The sequence below is a fragment of the Mya arenaria genome, chromosome 17, assembly GCF_026914265.1.
Source record: "Mya arenaria isolate MELC-2E11 chromosome 17, ASM2691426v1".
Classification (NCBI taxonomy): Eukaryota; Metazoa; Mollusca; class Bivalvia; order Myida; family Myidae; genus Mya; species Mya arenaria.
The window spans coordinates 18,043,073-18,067,666 of NC_069138.1; the positions used below are offsets into that span (position 1 = coordinate 18,043,073).

The 24,594-nt window shown below is 34.0% G+C and overlaps 1 protein-coding gene across 11 annotated transcripts in view; it reads right to left on the reverse strand.

Moving 5' to 3' along the window:
• LOC128224768 (disabled homolog 2-interacting protein-like) overlaps positions 1-24,594 on the reverse strand; it is a 69,496-nt gene that overhangs the window by 30,868 nt on the left and 14,034 nt on the right. Inside the window, exon 1 of one of the 11 annotated variants that reach the window (XM_052934807.1) lies at positions 23,119-23,138. The exons of 5 other annotated variants lie outside the window; for them this stretch is intronic. In XM_052934807.1, the coding sequence (XP_052790767.1) occupies positions 23,119-23,123 (5 nt within the window). In that variant the 5' untranslated portion in view covers positions 23,124-23,138. Of the gene's footprint in view, positions 1-2,998; positions 3,082-4,381; positions 4,476-11,249; positions 11,261-13,639; positions 14,049-20,229; positions 20,369-23,118; positions 23,139-24,594 lie in introns of those variants that run through there. 5 more of the 11 variants (XM_052934808.1, XM_052934800.1, XM_052934806.1 and 2 more) reach the window with 5 other exon arrangements.

The following is a 24,594-nucleotide window of genomic DNA, read 5'->3' on the forward strand; positions in this document are numbered from 1 at the left end:
ACTGTTACTTTTTTTCTTGAAAGTGAACACAAGAAAAAAGTGAACACAATTCACTAATGTATTAAATATAATGACTGTACTCCTCATATAATGACTGTACTCCTCGATGATCACCTCAAGAGCCTTACAGGAAAAAAAGAAATACAATTCTCTCATTAACAAATGTAAACAATGGCCAGAAAGGAAACTGTGGCAGATAACAATCATAAATGTTTTCTTTCTCCAAGCAAAACAAGGGTTAATGATCATAAACACAAAGATAATGGTAGAACTGGGCAGGAAGACATTAATTACTTCTTAAGACAGGAGGGGTTTTAAAAAACCTCCACATAAAAATCATGAAGTGCTACATATTATTCTAGCCCAACTTTAGCTGACACAACAGCTTGGCCAGCCTGTGCAAGGCATGGACTGTCCACAACAGTGTGAGTATACCACGTGATAAATTGCGTTATACATGCTACATCGAAAGGCAGTATTTTGATTCGAATAAAGACCTAAAACAAAGAAAACTTCACGATTTCTTCAACATTTTAGATAAAACATAGCGCCTTTTATGGAGCCCCGCCTTCGGTCTTTTACCAGTTTGATTGAGAGTTTAGATTCTTAAAACACCTCGAAAAACCTTTTCACAATACGGCGTCTGACGGAGCACTGTCGAAACATTTTTTTGGGAAACAGGTTTGTCGGAGTGTTTGATGAACCTAACCACTTTATCAAACTCCGGTAATAAAATGAAGGATGAGTTCTTTTTATTTTTAGCGGCATAGGATGCTCTTTGTTTTATTTGAAATGGTGTAGTTAAAGAAAAGTTATCTTTGATTTAAGTCTTCATTTTAAGCAAAATGTTGCCTTCCAACTTAGCATTTATGATGTAAGTTATCACATGGTAATACACACACTGCACAACACAGGCTCACATTGATGGTCAACTAGAGACAATTTTCACCTATTAAGGCATGAAATCAGCTTTTCCAAGTCCTTGACCTATGTGGTACCTGCTTGGCTCACATCAGTGTGATTCGGTGTCTTATAACTCTAGATATTATTCAAATCATTATAGGGAAATAGTAAATTTGTTTTTAATAAAGGCATAGTCATTGCACTAGTGTTACAATGTATGTACCTGTCAAAATGGGGTCATGTACAAAAAAGGGGCCAGTCAAAGATCAAACATCCCTATTGTCTTGCGATGACAGCTGTTGATGTAAGATTCAATGTTCCATTGTCAGTCTGTCAACAAAAATATCAAAACTGTGATGAAGACCTGCTGTTTAATTATACAAACTAATTTACAAGGTAGCTAACATACTTGACATACTGAACTTACAAAAAATGTAACAATTTGTTTTCTGCATGCCAAAAGCACCTATTCACATATGAAATCGGAAGGCTGCATGATAGGCCATTTTGGCAACTGTAATGGACTGCTGTAGGCGGATGTGGGGTCATAGTATAACATTCTGTTATAGACGGAAGTTAGTAACATTCATAGTATGTTGATGTACGTATTATATGCAAATTAGCAAAGGCTGGGCTCCTGTGTTGATTGAGAATTTACTGTATATAAAGACAATTGGACCCCTTCAGGATTGAGCATGCTTATCTCTGAAGGGATCAGACTGTCTTTGATGTCACACGTTACACAACTAAAGGACAATAGCAGGAAACATGGCTATTTACTTTTCGATCTTAGCACCTGTAATTACACTTGAATGCGAATTTAAGGAGTGAAATTATTCAAATCCTGAAATTCTAAGCATCCAAAACACCTCTGTATAAAGCACATCAAAAACATGCACAGCTTTTTCCAGATGACTGTTTCAGAGGAGTTAATTGCACTCAGACATGGCATCATTACCATGAATCATACAGACTGAACACAATATATAAATCCAATCCCTAGTTACCTTCCCACAATCTGTTCCATAAAATATTCAGTGACTTATTGAAAATGCTTTGTGCATGTGAAGATTTACTGAAACATTTATGCATCAGATAATTTCTGGAAATAGTTTCAGGAATGAGTGCAAACATCATCACAATCACCCAATTGTAAACAATAAGGTGTGGAGGATGACAATCATTGTTTATTCCCTTAGACAATGAATAATAAACAGATGTCAAGTTGATAATTAAATTCCACAAAAAAATCAATAGTGAAATAAAGTCATCCTTTTTATCTTGAACTTCAAGCACTTTGATTGACAATACATCAGAAATGATTTTCAGCAGCAAACAAGTATATTCAATATATTGTTTTGTGATATACCAACAAAATGAAAAAAATACATAAATATACATAAAACATTGAATACAAGCTAAACAATACCTGATTCATGTTTTCATCCACCATGAATTCACAAATGGAGACCACAGACCATTAATATGTCTGTATTTAGACAAACCCAGCCAAGAATTACCAGAAGAGCTCCTCCGGAATCAATACCATTAGTCTGTCACAGCTAAACATGGTTCAGCGAAAATTTATATCTGTACACAAGATAATGAAATAATGAAGATCCAAGACATCTTCGATGGTACCTTATCTAAAATTAGAAATCAGTTGTGTTTGGATCAATTTCAAATTCTTTCATAAATGAATGACGAAACAAAGCGAGCTAATTTAGGAAATGCTAAGTAAGCTTGTCTTTTGTTTTTTTGCCTTTAAACAAGGGGTATAACTTGGCCAATATTCTAGACAGAGTGATGGGACTCGTGCACATTATTATTCCCAACATGTTCACCAAGTTTTATGTGAATATCTTTGATGGTTTCTATTTAAACGATCGCCAACACAAGTTTTTGTGCCAAAACCATCTGTTGATTAATATGGCCCAGGAATCTTTTCTTTATTAAAACCAATAATAAATAACATAAACACAGAATTATATCAAAGACTTTTTTAACGTTATTTTGAATATTGCTGGCAATTATAGTACAAAGTAGGAAGAATACATCACAAAATAATACAAATTATAAGTATACAATTTCTCACCTTCGTCTGCGCCTGTTAACAATCTTAAAATTAATCCTTATTTTATGAACAAACAACATTTTCAACATTGTGCACTGATTTTTAATTGAATCAACCACAGATCACATTTAGTATTGTATCACTAAAATCCTTTTCACTATGTGAACTTATGTGAACTTCATACTTGGTTCAAACTATGTCAATTTCATTATAATTTCATAAATTTCACTTTATTGATGGTGAACAAATCAAGCCATCATTGTCATGTACAGAAGTCAATATTCAGGATCGCCCAAGAATTCTATGTTTTCAGAATAGTTTTCTCACATATCACCCTAATCCAGACGTCAATAAATTGTCTAAACAGAATTTTCTTAACTTATCACCATTTTGAAGTCACACAAGTGATAAAACCTGCCCTGTAACAACAATCGATATCTCAGGTTTAGAATAATGTTGAATTTTAATGACCATTGACATAAAATTTCATTTTTTCCGCAAACAGTGTTCTAGTCACGTACCAAATGTCAGCAAAGAGTCACATAACACTAAGCAAGTAAATAATCTGGTACTAATCTGCTTTTGAGCTAATAATCCAATAAGATGAAATTCCATAGGATGAGTTATAGAAATCCTTCATGATCCAAAATGAGTCACTATTGATCAACAATAAGGATAATTAACTATGTCAAACCCAGTGATCTTATCAACTGGTTTTCCATTGTTTATTCAACCAATTTCACACAAACTTGCTTCAAATCTTAAGCTAATTGTAACACTCCAGTTTGAAATCATATAATTGTAACTATTCACCCCAGTAAGTAATAAAGTCAACTGATTCATTCACATGGTGATTGTAGTTTACCTTACATGGAATTTCAAATGTTAAGAAAACGTCGTCGGCTGTAGATATTCACAAATTGTAAATAAGTTTCCCACAATGGTTGAATGAACAATCCAGCAATAAACCCACATTTTTGTTTTTATACACCATGTATTTAAATCTGCCAAACGTTCGAAATAAATGCCAATAAGTGATTTTTTAGATTCAAACGTTGAACTACATCAACCGTTTAAAGCTTTGCTAACCAACTAGAACTAATAGGCGAACCGTTTTATACCTTTAACCTACCTCCGGTAATAGATTTGAAATTGCCTTTCATAAATAATGAAAGAAAATGATACAATCATTATATACTCATAAAGGAAAAGGGATAATTTTATGCTGAACATCTAAACAGAATGAATAAAATACCGACATTGACCTTCAACATGACACAGATGTACAGTCAATAGATAAATGGTATCATTTGGTTAACAGAATAGCCATTTTGTTTACCAAAAAAGTTCTTTTACGTAAATTTTGCATGCTTCCAAACAAAAGTATCATCATTTTCAGTTTACCTGCATAAATAAATGAAGCAACTGATCTAATGTATACATCCAAACTCCAGTAACTGTATAATATCCCTGTCTGATGTAACCAACTTTTACTATGTAATCCTGAAAGTGTGAATACAAACAAAATTCTTTCTCCTGAATTCCAGAGAGAAGGCTTGCAAATCCCACAAACAGATTTTTTTATTGATCACCAGCCGATCAGACAGTCTAGCTCCCAGCAAACCTGCAACTTATTAATTTTGTTAGATAAACCTGCTTTTCTTTTCAAATTCCTGCAGAAATGCCCCAATAAGATACGCAAATTCCATTCCACAGAATTACCAGACATTATAACTGCATACACTTTGCATATATATAACAACTATTCATTTCAATTGATTGCAGATTTCATTTCTTTGAAAAGTTTATCAGTGTATTAAATTCAATAGAGTACAATTACGAACTTTTCAATGAACTAAAATTCTGCAATTGATTGTGTAGCCTGTTTGGAGCTCATTTTTCTAGCAAAAGTCAACATGATCTTGATCAAATAAAACAACATGGGTCATCTACTGACCATGACCTAAATGTGCAGGCCAAGTTTCAAGACTATACAAGAAGTCCTGATAGTAAACGAAAGCATGACGCCAACGCCTTGGACAACTATATGACGCAAGACAAGGTATATATATCCCTTTAAATCTTTCACACTTCACAGGTGACGAAAAAACAACACAACATTCGAACAATCATGTTCCTTCACTGCATTTAAAAAATGAATGTATTACCTGAATGCAAATCATACTCATTTTCACGATAAACATATTTAACTACCTAAAATGAATAGTAACACCTGAATTAATGCATGTGGTGTAAAATAGTTAAAATACAGTGCTGTGTGATAATTCCATGTACACACTGAAACAATCAGCCAATCCCTCAAAAATGGTCCCTAAAATGCCATGTATACAGAATAAATCAAAATGTCAAAACCCCTCCACTACTACTGATAAGCCCAGCCTCACATGCCATGTACACCTGAATGACCACACCCCACATGACCAATTACCAGTGGGCCATATCAATTATAATCAATTAGCGGAACCAACCCCAGCAGGCCTATCAGTGCCAATTAGTCAACAAAAACAACATACACTGCAGATAAAAACACCGAGGTAGTTCAATGAACTGACAGGAAATAGATTTGGAGCTGAAAGATTCAAGATTTGCTGAATTTGTAAAATTTCTTTTCTATTTTTTCCCTTTTAATTCAGATTAAAAAGTAGCATATTTGAAAATAAATATTTACTGTTCGGTTATAAAACTGCCATGCAGCCTGGACTTCTGGTACTGAACCAACTATTCTGAATACTTAATAGGGGTGAACATGTTGTAGCTTAATTAGGCAATACCAACAGAAACACTTGTTTACCATCAATTTATATTAGAAAAGTGAATGAAATGTTACATATGTGTAAGAGCTAAATAATAAATGTTAAGAATATTAGCAATGGGTGGTCAAGGCGAAGCTGTCCAAAGTGATCGATGTACCGATGCAAAGCAAGAATAGACATTTTTTTTTATCAAAGTTATATTTTTAAAAGTTTAGTTGGTAAATCTGTAAGATTACACAAGTCATGATTTCCTTTCTCTAAAAACCCTTCTTAGGTTGTTGGCTTGCATACCATTTCATGTGTCTGAATTTGGGCCTGTAAAAAAACTATCCCCCCCCCCCCCCCCCCCCTGTATTTTAGTGGAAAAAACAGGAAGTGAACTGAATTTTGCCTCAAATTCTTGTATGACTCTTTTACATCTGTTATAGGTAGTTCCAATCAAAAGACCCTTCTTTCTCTGTTATGACTGTTGTACTTAACCCTGTCGAGAATCTGTTCATGAACTGATGAACTTTTCATGCACCGTTCATGAAGTGTCCATCAAGTTTTAAAAAAAAAATCATCAACGTAGTTTATCAACTGTTAATCAAGTTCATCAAAAGAAGTTCATGAACCGTATGCCATCATAAACAAAAGTTTAAATGCTTATAAGTATACGCAGCAATAAAAATCAGACAATCTGTGACAACATTAGTTGAAAAAAGCAGCTTAATTGTTCTTTTCACATTTCCAATTTCAATGTCACTTGAGCATATCATTTAACCCTTGACTCATAGCTTGAGAATAATAAACAAAATTAGTGGTCTAGCCACACCCCTGCCTTAAGTCACTAAACTCTGTTCATTCATTAACTAAAACTACTAGCACCCATTACAAACTTCTACATTTTACAACCCAATAAAATGTATGACATTTACCAGAAAATCCATGGGAAGGAAAATTCTTGGGAATCCATTCATCAAGTTCACTACCAAGAAACTCTACAAGCTTCATCACCAATGCCAAAACTTACTGCCAGAGTAACAAAGGACTAGGCAATGTGAGGTCAGAAACACCATAGATCAAAGACCAGTACAAGATATATGGCTGTCCGACATTGCCAACATTTCAGCCAGGTGGAAAACACCAGCTCACTTGCTACCTTCAGGGTTCCAAAGCTGTAAATCATCAACACCATCATCTTCCTCTCTGGTCAGTTAATTATGGGTTATACCTGTACAGTTAGTTATTTATATTAGGAACAGACAAGAGAAGAGTGCTGGAAATTCCACATTTCCAAGGATCTAAGAGATTAGAAATTTCTCAGAAATCAAAGAACAGCTAGCACAAGAACCAGACCTAAACAAACACCATGACAAAGATGACCTGGGGCAGAGGGAACACAAAACAGAGGGCATAGAAGAGTTGTACAGGTCATTACTGCTATATAAACAGATCATGAAAGCTATGTATTACACATGATCTGGCTTTTGAAAGTCAATTGGAGGTTAATTTATCTTTCAGTATGGCCTCATTATTTTATAAACCGCCCTGAAAGTTGGGTGTTAGAGCATCTGCTTTGAACATGGTATAGCTTGGGAGCAAAAATTCACTGGTTTGACCCGCAGCTATTAGTCACACTAAAACATCTAAATGTAAAGGTCATGCAGCATTAATCTCAGTAGCTCTTACCAACTGAGCTACATGTAACTTCATTGACAATTGATTCTTTTAACCCTTTACTTCATAGATACGCAATTTTACTTATCTATCCATAGCTTCATAGATACGGATCTTAACGTTTTATCCATAGCTTCATAGATACGTAATCCTACGTATTCGTAATGTAGGGGCATTTATTTTCATACCTGATGCTTGTTTATGCGCTATAAATTCATATTCATGAAGTATAAACATCGATAAATACAATGCGCAGGTTTGTGGGCATTCCTGTCTCGTTTTCCTCGTGGAAATTTACACAATACTGCAAGTTATAATTAACTACCAATAATACAACTATATTTTATTGATCACGCGCCTGACGTCACAGGTCATGGTACGAAAACGTGTCAAAATGTCGGCCATGTTGGATAAACAAAAAATCATCTGGCTTGTATAAACAAAGGCCATAAATCATTATATGGGACATATGTGTCACTTCTGTTTCGCTAATCCGGTCATAAAAATGCGCATCTGCTTCTACAAATTGAAAGGAAGTACAAATGTGTTATAAAATAATGACTATCCCTATTGTTAAACTTTGACATGACCCAATTTAACATCGATCAGCTGTTGAAACACGTGTTTTCGAATACACAAGAATGCAATGTAGAGCTAATTTCTGCCCTTGTTAACTTCAGTTTAAAACAACATTCCTGGATAATGTCATTTATATTTCAGTGTTTGTCTGACGAATCGGAACATTCTGGCTTCGATTAAAATGAGTTTGAGACGTTGAGTACGACGTCGAGAATTCAGACCTCGGCGTCACGCACACAAGGATATGAGAAATGAGGATTTTTAAAATCAAACCCAAATGACAATACATGGACATGCAATAAACGATATAAATTTAGTAAACAACAACATGCAGGCCTCATTTAGTAGTTGAATAATAACTTTATTTGTTCATTGTAGTGTTAAATAACCGAAAGTTATACATACTGTGACTGTTGATCAACTTTTTTTTTCTTCTGTATCATATATATAAATATACCGTGCTTCTTTGTTGTGAACTATTTTTTAATTCTGTCCATCTTTGTTTCAATTCAGGTTGCATTAAATGAATTATAAAAATATGTTGTTTATATAATATTTTGTGTTATGTTTGATAAATAAAAGTGTAATAAAAATTAATTTTCATCAAATTTGACATATTTTTCTGTTTATTTATGAATATCATGCGGAAATAATTTAGATAACAAAATAAAATTTATATGACTGGATTGGAAATTTAATTCTCTATAAACTTTACATTGATGACTTATTGATTAAACCAAAAGAAATACTAAGAAAATAGGTTTGTAATACATTAGGGTTAAAATTCCAATAATATCAATAATCTCCTATGAAGTAGGGGTACTGATATGAACTGATAAGCCATGAACTGGCAGCCTGAAATGGCTTAGGTTTACATGAAGTAAAGGGTTAATCAAGCATTAGGCAACATGCACTACACTTCTGGTTCTATAGTTGAAGATGTGACCGCTTGCCCCAAATGTGTAACAGGGCCACCTGGAAGGTAAGAATACGGACCATTCCCTCCCCCCCCCCCCCCCCCCCCCCCGCTATTCCCAGTATACCCCCAGACTTGATTACAATAGACTAGTGCAAAAGCCCCCTTTTTGCTCCTGTTACACTTACTCAGCAAAGTTCTCAGATAGATTCTTGAACGCCTCCATTTTGGATAACAGGAAGGGTGTCCCACATTCTGATTCTGAATTCCTGCGTTTTGTACGCTTCCTTCTTGGTCTTAGTGTAAACATGATGGCAACTACCTTTCCCTGTTTGTTTTTGCTTATGATCAGCTCCAATGACTATCCAAGCAAGTATTTAACAATGTTAAGGGCAAATGTTCTTTTCATCTACAGACATTGTACACCCCTTGGGACTGCAATTTCATGACCATTTACTGAATTTTTTATCAATTGTTTTGTAACTTATCTGTCCTCAGTGGAACTGCTTCCCATTTCTTCCTGGAGTTACTGATAAGCTGTCATTTTACATGTCCCAAACCATTGGCAAGATACTTCAAAATTTTCTGACCATAACTCTGGACGATCCAAAACCATGTTTAAAACAATATTACTTCCAAGTTCTGAAGGTCATTCACTGAAACCAGGTCAATACACAGTAACACAAACAGTGTAACAGCCAGAGGTGAAAGTTTCTCCTTGATTGGCTGTAATCCTATAACTTTCATTGTAGCAAAGTGACCAAAATAAACATGTCCACTTCACTTCTTCACCTGCCTTGTGTTGGCTAGTTATACAGTAACAACAACCCAAAGGTTTATGCAAACAATTATGACTGTGTTTAGTTGAGGATTTTTGCATTCATGTGCGACCAACAAGCCTTCAAAATATCTGAATTAACATCCATAATGTACATGTACAATAGTGGTCAAAACCCTTGAGTAATTCATGCCTTTAATGTGTTAATTTTAACAGTGACCCATTACTTTTTTAAGTATTTTACGCAAGATTAACCATGACTCAATTGTTGAAAAGCAGCAATTTAGCACCACAAGGGGTGTCATTAAATTGTCACCTGTAGTGTGGTCAACGGATAATTATGGTAGCTTTTGCTCCAATGATCCTTGACCAAAAAAACACTTCTATATATTCGAGAACTTTGAATTGACACTGTTGTATATGTAGAGAACTTTGAATTGACACTGTTGCATATGTAGAGCTATCACAGGAATGATAGTTACCCCTGCACTAGGCTTATTATAGTCATAGGAAATTGGTGAACAACAGCACAGCAAATTATTGACCAACTTGAACAGCAAAATGCTGAACCAACTTGAACAGCAAAATGCTGAACATGAGCACTGCAAAAAGCTGAACATGAGCACTGTGAAATGCCGAGAAAAGGTTAAACAGCAAATTTATAATAATATCAACAAATGTACCTTAAAATTTTAATTCTAGTATAAAGCTTTTAATTGTTTAACTGTTTTATAGCATCATTACAAAATGTGACAAACACATATCTGCGGAATTGCTTAAGACAGTTAATGGCACTAATACTACCAGATGTGGAATCCATTATAATGTCAACAATACTCAATTAACATCAACCTGAAACAAATTGTAATGGTACTGCATGCTGTGAGGCTCAGCCAAACAGTCATTGGGTTTGCAACACCCTCAAATTTTAACAAGGTCCAGTATATCAATTAAAAGGATGCTCCTTATAGGCCAAGTTAAACCCCCAAATTTGTGTGTCAATGCACTTTTCCAGGTAAAGGTTACAGTCAAAAAATGACAAGAACCATTTAAAACTCAACACCTGCATGGTCTTTAGTGAAAATTCAAAGGTACACTGCAGTCAACTGTTCTTACCAGGATACCAATAGCATCTCAAAATGGACTGGAACCATTTCAAACTCATTGCAGCTTTGACCTTCATCGTCCCAACAAGAAACATCTAAAACCTGGGCCCAATTTCTCGAAACTTCTTAAGTCCCTAAAAACAGGATTAAGCTAGGCTTGCTATTTTTGTTTTCAATACTTTGCGTAACATTTACTTTTTTTAAGAACTTTTATACTTTAGTTAGGAATTCAATTAATGATAATCACAATAAACCAATATCCTTGTCTTAAAGTTCGATTTAATTATGTATTTTTGCTAATTGAAGTAAGCTACTTAAGACTGTTAAGCTTAAGAAGTTTCAAGAAATAGGGGCCTGATGATTTGGCTTTAATCTTAATTAAGTGGTGAACTTTAATGAGCTGTCCATATCAGTAGTTGTCTCTCGTGCCATTAATGATCAATGTTTCCATCAATATTACCTGTCCATCCTTTATATATTCGTGAGAAGCACGAGTAATACCAATTTTCAAGTCGGGCAACAAAGAGGACCCCAATAATTACCGCCCCATTTCAATACTCCCAACTATATCAAAAATCTTTGAAAGGCATATAGCGACACAGGTACAGTTGTACTTTGAGAAAACCGATGTCATACACAAAACACAATCTGGATTTAGAAAACACCATTCATGTAACACTGCTCTAATAAGACTTATAGATACTTGGCTTAAAGATGTTGACAGTGGTAAACTAGTTGGTGCGATATTTTTGGATTTGAGAAAAGCTTTCGATTTAGTTGATCATGAAATTCTTCTTTATAAATTGAAACTGTATCATTTTTCTGAAATAGCATTGAATTTGTTTAAATCATATCTTGAAAATAGAAACCAAATTGTAAAGATTGGCAAAATTAAATCGCAAAAACTCACTGTTACATCTGGGGTACCCCAGGGTTCCATACTGGGACCCTTGCTTTTTATTTTATACATAAATGATATTGCAGTTATGCATCCAACATTAAATATAGATCTATATGCAGATGACTCAACACTTTATGAATCTGGATATCAGTTGACGGATATTCAAAATAAATTACAACATCATTTAAATTATGTTAATAAGTGGTGTCAACTAAATAATATGTCATTGCATCCTTCCAAGACTAAATGCATGTTAATAGGGTCTGCAAATAAATTAAAAAACACTGGGAATCTTGAACTTTGTATTAATGATGATCAAATAGTTAATGTTGTTGTGCAAAAGTTATTAGGGTTGTATATAGATAATACACTAAACTGGCATGTGCAAATCGATTATGTTTGTAAAAATCTGAATAAGAAAATTGCACTTCTAAAAAATATAATATATTTCCTCACACCTGATACAAAACGAATGTTTTACAATGCATATATTCTGCCAAATTTTGATTACGGCTGCTTGGTCTGGGGCAAGGGAACCAATTCATATGTGAATAAAATAAATAACTTACAAAAACGAATTGCAAAAATCATACTTGGTAAATCTAAACGAGATTCATCAACAAATCTATTTAAAGAACTAAAATGGCTAAACTTCTCGGATAGATGTAAATACCACGCAGCAGTATTAGTTTACAAGACGTTGAATAGCATGGCTCCATCATATATGTCAGAATTAGTAACAGTTTCAGACAATAATGTATATATGCTAAGATCAATGGCACACAAAGATATTGTTTTACAAACTAGACCTCGTACTAATTATATGAAAGCATCGTTTACATATTACAGCAGAATTGTTTGGAATAATATACCTTTGGAAATACGAGAATCAAAAAACTTTAATACGTATAAAATAAAGGTCAAACAGTACCTCATAGGAAACTTGTGATTATACAAATTGTGATGTTTTATTCATAATTATATTTAACTGAGAGTATCTGTCTAATATTGATTCAACATCATCATCATGTCATCATATGCATCATTATCGTCAGCATCAACAGCATACTTATAATCATCATCATCATCGTCATCGTTGTTAGCATCGTCTTCATGTTTGTCTTATGATTATTTGCCATATTTTCATTCTGTTTCAGAGGGCCATATCGAAAATAAGATTCTGTAGTTTTGTACATGATCTTAATATGTCACCTTCTTAAAATAAAGATATTATTATTATTATTATTATTATTATAGCAACTAAAGAATTAACACCAAACATTGCCTGTAACTCCATAGATTTTCATGGTAAAGTATGGTTGGCTGTCCATATCAGCAGCATCTCCAGCCACATAATGGGAGGAATTACAATAACACTACTGCAGGGTTTTGTCTGGAGCCAGGTGAGATTCAAGTGCAATATGCTTGGTGTCAACATGATAGGAGAATGTTTGGCAGTAATGGTGTACAGGTATTTTGTTTGGAATTAGCAAACAAATGGAACATGATGAGAGATACATGTATACTGAAAGCTTTCATGGGTCACAGACATTTTTAAATCAGTTTTACTACATGTAACAAAATAAATATTTAGCCTTGCTAAATCTAGTATGTTTTAACTTTGGAAACATTTATGCTGACATTATGTGCAAATGGTTTCGTAGACCTTACCACTATTTCCAATTCCAATTTTACAGTGAAAGATGATGAAAATACCTTCAAAAGACGTCATCGTTATCTGACAATGAGTCGTGTAAGCCTTCATTTCACAAGGTTCTTTTTTCATGATTTTTCATTTAAGACAAAATTGTGAGACCATCATTTAATTATTAGAAAACATCATAAATTCTTATTTTTAAAATGCGCGCCCCGAAAGGGATTTGCCGTGAACAATCGTAATTATTCAATGCTTGTCAAATTTGAAAAATCTACTATCAAACATAACAAACCTATCGATGACTATCCTGTGCAAGCGATCCAGTGACCTTGTCTTAGTAAGATATGCGTCCTTCTCTTTCTTTTCACTGTTTCCATGGTAACTTTTGTGTCCACGATAACCCTTACTCTTAGCCGCACCCTTTTCTCGGGAACTCTCCCATGGTAAAACCATATTTTAGGGAATTAATATAATCAAATAATTGAGTATATATATAATTAAGCTAACCACAGGCTTTATATTAGATATCCATTAGATATACACATGAAGTTATTGATAATATGTCACTTGGGTCACTTTGAATTACGTAATAATATAATACACTCAATCACATCAAAATTTTCATAATTCTGATAAACAAACGCTAAATAATTATAATTCCTAATATGGCTGAAATTAACAACAAGCAAAGCAATCTTCATATGAAATGCAATCTTATAAAGACTGAATAAAGGGCTTGACAGGAACAGACACCATATCAAGTGTTAGGATGTTTGATACTTAAACTTATTATTTCCTGTTATGTAAAACAATACACAATGAATCCTTGTTTCTTAATATGTTTTCATTATAACTGCAGTGACCTGATATGATTCTTTTCAGCTTTATAATTCTGTTTTAGGTACTGAAATTTTATTTTTAGCATAAATTGTATATTCAAGTTTATATATTCAGCTTTATTTGTATTCTATTATATAATCATCTTTATTTGTATTCCAATATAGTTACAGCTTTATTTGTATTTAATTATATATTAAGCATATCATTTGTCATTATATATTATAACATATATATCATATTCCATTACATATTCAGCTTAATTTGTATTCCATTTAATATTTAGATTTACTTTTATATCATTATGTATCAAGTATAATTTGTGTTCAGCAAATTTAAGCATGGCATTTCTTAAAATAATTTTATTATTTTAAAAATGACATCAACATTCCTCCTACATGTAACCTGAATTCCGCTTCATTTTTCACAATTCTTACTTAGCAAATAAATTCAAACTGTGAACTGAACAATGCCAAAATAAGTGTACATTGTTAAAAACACCTTGAATACCTGTTTATAAAAAAAAGGTTGCAAGCTGTCAACTTCTGAAAGGTTTTAACCGTTTAGCAGTGGAACGTTTTGTCTAAGGGCTTCCAAAAAAACCTTGATTTTAGAGATAACAGATAGTATGGTGGTAAAATGTTTTATCTAAACACTTTGATTAGCCTAAATTGAAATTGTAGACCTACAAAACAACTAAAAGCAATCCAAATTGCTACATTTTTGTGTGAGCATGTTACAAGAAGATAGTTCGCCCAAGTGCGAATACTCTTCAAAACTGACTAATACATTAGTATCTAAAGTGTTTCACTTTCATCTACACTTACATAGGGACTGCATGTTGAATTACTTTGAAGTTATAACAAATGACAAGACCACAACAGAAACTAGACAGAAAGGCGAACTGAAAGAACTTAAAATAACCTACCGCCATGCAATATAATAAGCAAGCTGAGTTCATCAGAGTCATTAAAGACTAAAAAAAACATTATACCGAGCTCACATAACTAATAAACGTCAATTAAGAATTCTGCAATGCAATGTCTTGTTATATTGTACAAAAAAATAGTGATATTCTTAATCATCAAGCAAGAGTATTTCTTTTTTAATTTAAAAAAAGACAGCAAAAGTAATGTCACATCAAGAGACAAAATAAGCTTATTTCTATGTGTGGTATGTCAATATACATCACAATCTGTTACCATGGAAATCAATGACTTAATTCCAACATACAAAGACAAGCAATAATGCTTTAGGTCCCTATGTCAACCGTCAGACAGAAATGAATCAGCTCTCAAATTAATCACAAATATTTCTTTGCAAAAACTTTCTCAGGGTTAAGAATGAACAAAAATGGGTAAGAAATGTTTTAAGTACAAATTCCTTAGAATCGGCACAACATGCTACGAGTTATTAGACATGGCCTGAAGGCTGCTTCTATAGGTATGCATGCAATTTCTGATGGACAACAGTCTATGGATAAATTTTAGAATGCAAAAATGTAAAATGAATACTTTGATATATATTGTATTATTGTGTTATTAAAATAACACAATAACTGTCGATCAATATAACACATTTCTTTCATTTTTCCTTCATCTAATTATTAAAGGGACTGTTTTAAATCCGTAAATAGATAAACAGGGATATAAAATATGTTTTTATTAAGAAATGTTAGTCAGATGGCAATAATGGAAAAACAACAAACTTTTCACTTTTCAATTACACTGGTCACACGTCCTTCACAGTGGTTATTTCCCTTTGTCAAGTGAAAAACCCACATGCTTGAAAATCAAATGCACATGATTATCATATGGTTTAATGATAAGGTAGCTCAGGGAACCAGTCACAGGTTTAAAGCAAATGACTTTAAGTTGATTACATTCTAGATCTGAACCTTACATTTATGGAACATTTTCCACATTTCTCCTACAAATATCCCACAGACATTTAATGCAAAATAACTTATTGACTGCCATGCTGGTGGTGGGATACATGTCATGTTCTATTTAATCTTTAACATGTTTCTGACTGGATTAAATATGTTCAACCCGGGTATATCAATTCATCATGTTACCCCTGCATATTTCCATTAACCCGGGTATATCAATTCATCATGTTACCCCTGCATATTTCCATTAACCCCGGTATATCATTTCATCATGTCACCCTTGAAAATTGCCTTTAACCCGGGTGTATCAATTCATCACGTCACCCCTGAAAATTGCCTTTAACCCGGGTGTATCAATTCATCATGTCACCCCTGTAAACTGCCTTTAACCCGGGTATATCAATTCATCATGTCACCCCTGCAAACTGCCTTTAACGCGGATATATCAATTCATCATGTCACCCCTGCAAATTGCCATTAACCCAGGTGTATCCCATTCATCATGTCACCCCTGCAAACTGCCTTTAACCCAGGTGTATCCCATTCATCATGTCACCCCTGCAAACTGCCTTTAACCAGGATATATCAATTCATCATGTCACCCCTGCAAATTGCCATTACCCGGGTGTATCCCATTCATCATGTCACCCCTGCATATTTTCATCACTTATTAGGTGAAACTTATGTTTACCCTCATTAATATTATGATAAATAAATATATTCACACTCAAAACTTAATTCAGCTGCGTCTTTGATGTATTTTTACATCAAAATTTGCATTGTTTTAGCTTTAAATCGGTATTAATGTCCAAAAGAAGCTTTATAGTCGTATAAATGTCCAAAAGTAGCTTTATAACATGAGCAGCTTGGCTGATATTGAATTCCTATTTTCTAATCAGTGTTTGAAGATTGATTTATACCAGAAATATATTACCGTATACATACTATTAAACGTGCAGACTGCATGTTTTTTTAAGAACCCTGTGCGCTAAAAAAGAACCATTTTTCCCCTGTCAACAACTTTTTGAAAACCACTTTATTCAGTCGAAAATCAGAATCCGCTGCATCTAGCTGCATTCACACCCTGGTTTATAAATCAATAAAATAGTCCTCTGAACACATGGCATGAGTGAGGAATCGCACCTGTCATTGTATACAATAGGGTTTGTTCATGACGTCAGCCAGTGCTTTAAAATGGCTGCAGATTGAATGTTCATTAGAAAAATTAGCATTTTTTTGTAGTTTGGGAGTTAAGCACTGTTAATGTGGCAGAAGCAGCAAAAAAACACACACAAAAAGACCCCCCTGCGTATCTATAAGAGTATGCACGTTTAATAGGACATTTATGGTATCTATAACATTTCAATATGCATCTGATCATGAATTTAGGTACTGTGCTATACATGGAAGGGATGTTTAGATGTATTATAATGATGGGAAACATTCATCACAAAATAATGTAATAGGATGATTGCTAGCTCAGATACAGACCTGGGAAGCTGGCATGAAAATTGATGTAATCCTGGCCTATTTTCTACATTCAGCTCCTGTTTAGTTTAAAAACAGACCTATTAAATGGCTTGTGGAAGTATGCTTTGAAAATGTATGGCTTAGATTAAAATGATTACCTGGAGTTTTTTACCAAATATTATTAATGTCTTTATTAACTTTTTTTTTTTTTTAATACTTCAATTAAATATGAAACCCAAAACAGAGCATGTAATCCCCGTCCCCCATTGTGGCTGAATTTTCCAATATTTCCCACCCCAAACCTGTGTAGCTTAAGGGTCTGCATACCAAATTTCGAGTTTCTTCGTATGGCACAACACCAACAAGTGTCTGGAATACACCTTAACAAACCCCTGAATGGCATGAACAAGAAGGGTGTATGTGTGGGGGTGGGGGAGGGCTCAACCTCAAGGCATTAATTCTTTAGGTAACATTATGAACCAGTCAATTGAAACCATGCCCCCCCCCCCACAGGTCCGGGGATAAAATAAAATCCCCGTTCTGCGGACACAAACTGCTGGTAAAATCCCCGCCAAATTCCCCCGCACCTCGGAATACCTAGGTAGGTAGGTAAGGCCCGTTCCATGCTATTTTCCGAGTGAAAACAAACCCATCGCAATCACTCGGCACTGCGAAGCCATCTGTATGGTAAAAACAAAAAACACTTTCCCCCCGCTTTCCCTGGTATACCTCCAGACCTGGAAGGGGAGGGCGTGATTACAATTGACTGGTGCATTATGAACCTTCAAAGTTTAAAATTACACATTACTGGTGCATTATGAACCTTCAAAGCTTAAAGTTACACATTACTTACTACTTAACAACTGTAACAAATCCAATTATTTACACAGTAAAATCATTGCTACACCATATGAATTATACATTCGTGTATATATCTATCGAAGTAGCTTTTTTAAATGCACTTGAACACCCATAATTACTATAGTTGCTGTCAATTTGTTGCAATGTTAGGTGATTAATAATTATCTACTGGTATCACAGGTGCAATAATATTATGATGTAAACCACCGTATTTGTCCAAATAGATGCGCATGCCCTAACAGACTTGCAGTGTAAATATTTCAAGCCCTTGATGATGCCTATTCTCCAGTTTTCAGTACCAGCAAAATCACACAGGATAACATATTAAAAGAGAACGTTTATGCATGGCATCTTTGTCACTGGAAAAGACATGTGTATGACTTAAATTCTTTTGATGGATTTCGTGTGAGGCCCGTAGCGGCGAGAGTCTACCGGTCCACGAAGAGGCCCTGTGCTGTGGCTGTGCCAATTGTGTATCAAGGTGTTTTAATTTACATAAACTATAAATGACCCTATACCCTGCTTTTGTCATAAAGTTGTCCATTCTCCATAAATATATATCAAAATTATAAGTTTCACAATTTTATAACATGAAATAGCTGCCTGAGAAAAAAGGAAAGGTGCTCAACTTCATTGCCTGAACAACAATTCCCCTACGGTTATGCGTGACTCTATGTGAAATAATTTCTAGTAATTGTGCAACACATGTTTAAAAATGCCAATTTTACTTATTCAAGGGCCATAACTCTGGATATACTGTGTGCAGCGGCAAACATTAAGCCCCAGGTGCAAAACTTCATCACCTGAATAGCATTCCCTCAAGTTCCATAAATCTAGGTAAAATAGTTTCGGAGTTTTGAAGTCCAGAAATGCCAATCTTTGCTAGTTCAGGGGTCATAACCATGGTTTTATTAATAACAGCGAGAAACATATCCCCAGGTGCACAACATCTGATCACTTCTACAACATTCCAATCATTGTCCTTCTGAGCAACACAAGTTCGGCAGAATCACACACGGACACACACACGCAAGGGCAGACAAGGGTAAATCTATATGCCCTACCATTTTGTGGGGGCATAAAAAATACATCTATAAAGTCCTGCCTAGAGACCAATGCACAAATTATTTTATCTGCATTCTCCAATACCTTCTTTGTGTATGCTACCATCATATCCTAATGCCCTTCTTCGCCATTCCAATCTGCACTACTATATCTGTATGTCTTCTGCATTTTATATCAATGGACAAGTAATTCATTGTTATTCAACTATCGGAAAAGAACACTAAAGGCACCAAATCCTTATCCAATATAAAGAAGTAAATACAGAATGTAGCATAAATAAATATTCTTTAAACAAATACAACTGTTTATATTCTTAAGGCAAATACATGGAACATTGTAATCATCTAAATATTAAACAACTTCTATAAAATTCTGGCCTTCTGGTCAGCGACTAATACAAATTATTCACTTTTTATTAAGATTTAAGTTCATGTGAACAGCTCATGCAAAAAAGAATACAATGAATTCTTTGACATTTTGTTGAGATGTTTTGTTTATGAAAAGCCTGTACTGTCAGTGTCAACAATTACAGCATTTATGTTCACAATAGATGGCCTTCTTTTATCATTTTTTGCCCAACAATTCTTGTGTTTTTTACTTCTCAGGGTTCACTGAAAATATCTGCAACATGTTGTCCCTAAATTATATTACAACAAAAGAAATATCTCAAGGCTTCATTATAAAGTTCAGACCATGAAGAGAGTAACAAAATGGTAACCATATTTGATCATTCAAAAATCATAAACTAAAGAGCCTACCTGAATAATCAAATCCTTATATCTCTTGTTCAAGTGGAAGTTTTAAAAATCCACTTGTTTGAATTTCACTATCTCAAAATCTCAAAAGCGTTTCACTCTCGAAACCTACAGCACAGGTGCACTGGACTCAAAACCATCTATATATTTATAACAAACTCTTAAAGCAGTCTTGTAGTTAATTCACACTGCAGCTCAAGCAGAAATATTCCAGTGTTTTGTACATAAAAGTAATCTTGAAGAGTACACTATAATTTTAGGCACCAGCCACATTATGGCATATCAGTAGACTGATAATGTAAATAGGAGCCATTGACACAATACCATGTACTCAGCACTATTTGCTTTGAACAGTCAAATCAGTCTTCATGTACACATGTACACACAGGATCAGCAATATTCTCTTGGCACCAGCCACACAGAGGCTTATCAGTAAACTGATAGTGTAAATAGAAGCAAATATAAACAAGACCCAGACACACTTTTCAATATAGCTGAAGCCTTGGGTGATGTTTGATTCACATACATTCAGTTAAGTTATCACAAACCTGATCTACAACATAGGTTACAATATACAACCTTTCCACAACTATATAGTCACTGAGGACATGTATAATCTTTGTTTTATGCTCCATGTAATATTCCAATTCCCAGCCTCTTTTCTAATTAGGAGAGGTTCTAACAGCTGATAATTGTCACTCGTAAAAAATAGCTGGAAAATCTTGTTTGAGTACAGGGATTCCTGCCCACAGCAGGGTTAAGGGCTTCGACCCCTCCTTAAATTGCTTCTAAAGTCATATCAATAAAAGGTTCTTCCAACTGTTTTTGTTACAAATGTCTGAACAATAAACAATCTTGACAGCTAGAACAATAGGCTCTCAATCCAGATTTCGGGATTAATCGTCAACTTTAGAACCCCTGAAATAAGATTCGAGCTCCCTCGTCTGTTGTCTTTTGATTTTATGATATCTAGTCTTTTTTTTAAATACTACACGGGCTAAAAATAATTGGTATTAAAAACAATGCACAAGTATATCCAGCAAATTTTACAAATAAAGTAAAATGTTCACCAATTGATCTTCAGAAAGTATAAAGTCCATCCAACCATCTTCATGTATAATATTTGTATTTTCTTTCCAGAAACACAAAGAGAAATATTTCCTGTTTCCTGACCACAGATTAATTATTTAAACAATGTTACCAACATCACCGGAAGCCTGGCTCGAGCTCTTTTCACTTACCAGGCACCAGTTATTTCACATGCAGGAGACAGAAATGCTAAAACATATATCAATTTCAATTAGAGTTCATCCAAAATCCCAACAAAGAATTTCACCCCTAAATTTTAAAACTGACAAAATCCACTAAAACAGTTCAGAATGAAGGGAAACGTTTTGAAACATGAACACATTCTGTGATAAGTCCCAGGAAGAGATATTGATTTCCAGTAGTTCTTTCTGTTTATTTTTTCCCACCCTTGACAAAGGAAGCGTAACCTTTGACCCTTGACCCCAGCATCTGTTTTAACAAGTTGCTGTTTCTATTTATTGTCATTCAGGGTCTGACAGCCACCTTAGTCTAAAATAATAGAGGTGTTATACAGGATTCTTCCAATCCCTAACGTCTAAACGGGAATGTGCAAAAAACAGGGGTGTTTTAAAAATATTGAAATTGTTTTAAGTGAAGTATTTTATGGTTGAAATTGATCATAAAGAGTTATATTCATATTTTGCCATGTAAGTGAAATGTTATTTTGCACTAAACAAGCATTTAATGCATTAAAACAAGTTGTTTACCTTTCCAATAAAACGAAAGTTGACTGACACAGATAACAATTATACGAAGGGGAACAACTCGATACAATCGTAATAACTCAGCCTCTTCCGGCAAAGCTTCGAGATAGACCTCGTTATACAATCGTAACAACTCGGCCATGGCCGAAATGTTCCGAGCAATTTAAAACTGTGCGCTGAAGCCTTGCAGATGCCCTTCATGTATATATCGTTATGTTTTGACAGAATGAAATGAAGAAAACCCGTCAAACTCATAATTATAAGTTGGATATTTATTTTTGGTGTACAGAACTAATATAAAATAACATTATCTGGTAATATTTCTTGTTTTTATGATATTTTATAGACGCTATATGCTTTAACCCGGAATCCTGATCGGAGCAACTACCCACTTTTGATACTAAACAATTTGTACTTGAAGGATTTGCCATATCAAAAATTTAAAAAAAATCCTTCAACGTACAATTATTTGGACTAACAGCCACCTAGGCCATTATAACATATTTTACTGTGTTTCAGGTTAAACAATCTTGTAGTATGGAGTGTTCATAGAACATAAACCTAGGACATTATTCTTAAAAGTCGCCATAGTTTCCAATAATAATGATATAATATCAGTCGCCATAGTATTCAAATAATAATGATATAATATCAGTCACCAGTCACTGTAGTTTCCAAATAATAAAGATATAATATCAGTCGCTGTAGTTTCCAAATAATAATGATATAATATCGCTTCAATGCAAGTGTACAGAAATTCAAAATGCTAATTTATAGTGTACCTATCAATTGTTTTTAGACCCAGTTAAATATAATATTTTAAGGAAAAATTGAATATGGCTGACATGATTTTTAAAGCATAATTCTAACACTCACATTTGGTGCCAGAAGGGATGTTCAAATCCCAAAACTATTTATCACAACATCTTACCATACCATAATATGCTCCATCGTCTTGCATCTTAATTGACTTCAAAAGGTAAAACAGAAATTTGAGATATGAACCTGTTTTAAGTTCAGAATAACCTTGATCCATAGTAAACTTGATCCAAAGTAAAGTCTACCTCTATTACTTCAAATTGAAATGAAAATTCCTTACCTCATATGTTTGAACAAGAGGAACGTACTTGTATAGGTCTATTATAACCCCTCAGTAAACAAACTGACCATTAAAATGTGATAAAATGTTTTCAAAAAGTATTCCTTCACTTTAACACCACAAAGTATCACAATTTTCCCACCAGAATTTAGAAATATTCCATGAATATAAATCTCAAACTATGTCCTAAGGTTTTAAACACCTCAGATATTAAGTTACACATGTATAGCAATAGATGGTCTATAGATAACCAACTTCTGTCCTCTAGTACATATGCAAAATGTGGGTCACTTCGATTTATTTACATTTCTAAAGGCGAAAAAACGAACTTAATTAAACTTTCCTATGTCACATTGTCAATTTTTTTTTTACAAGGAATCCGTTTAATGAAACACAAGACAGGTCATCAACATGCCACTGGTATTTCATTATTTGAAATATAATTGGAAATTTAAGACATAACTATTTCTTGCCTATTGATGAGTCTTGTTTCAATGAATAAGGAAACTAGGCTTAAATGGCAATGTTAGCTAAATAAAACTTGATAAAACTGGTCTCTTTTCTGTAACCTGTTAATATAGGGAAAAATTGTTTGAATTAAATTTTGAGATTTTCTAAAAGTTACGCTGTAATTTGCATGCCCAGTTTATATTCAATTATTTTTTTTTAAATCCAGTTAATTCAGAACTCACAGTAATGCCTCCAAGTTTCGAATGTTGTATGCTGAATTTTATCGGGAACATTTATCAATGAGTATATGAACAAAAAAAACGACAAAATTATCTAAAATTTTGTATGATAAAGAGTTTCAAATACACATTCAGTGAGTATCATAAAATGAATAGAATTTTTTACTTGCAAAAACTAATCAACTTTGCCTAAACAGACTAAAATTACAAGTTAATAGAAACAAGAAATAAATATTACAACTACTAAAAAATATTCCTTCCAATAATTTATTATGTGACAATTCGTTGAAACAATAGCCCAATTTTAACTTAATTAATACAACTAAATTAACCTTTTAGTCTTTATAAACCATGACCACTGAAGGTTGAATTTATAAGTCTGATTCTGTGTCTGATTCAGGTCCTAGGTTAAATTCCCACTTGGTCAATGATTAGTTCCCGATTCAGGTCCTAAGTTCACTTCCCGCTTGGTCAATGATTAGTTCCCGATTCAGGTCCAAGAATCAATTCCCACTTGGTCAATGATTAGTTCCCGATTCAGGTCCAAGAATCAATTCCCACTTGGTCAATGATTAGTTCCTGATTCAGGTCAAAGAATCAATTCCCACTTGGTCAATGATTAGTTCCTGATTCAGGTCAAAGAATCAATTCCCACTTGGTCAATGATTAGTTCCTGATTCAGGTCAAAGAATCAATTCCCACTTGGTCAATGATTAGTTCCTGATTCAGGTACAAGAATCAAATCCCACTTGGTCAATGATTCCTGATTTAGGTCAAAGAATCAATT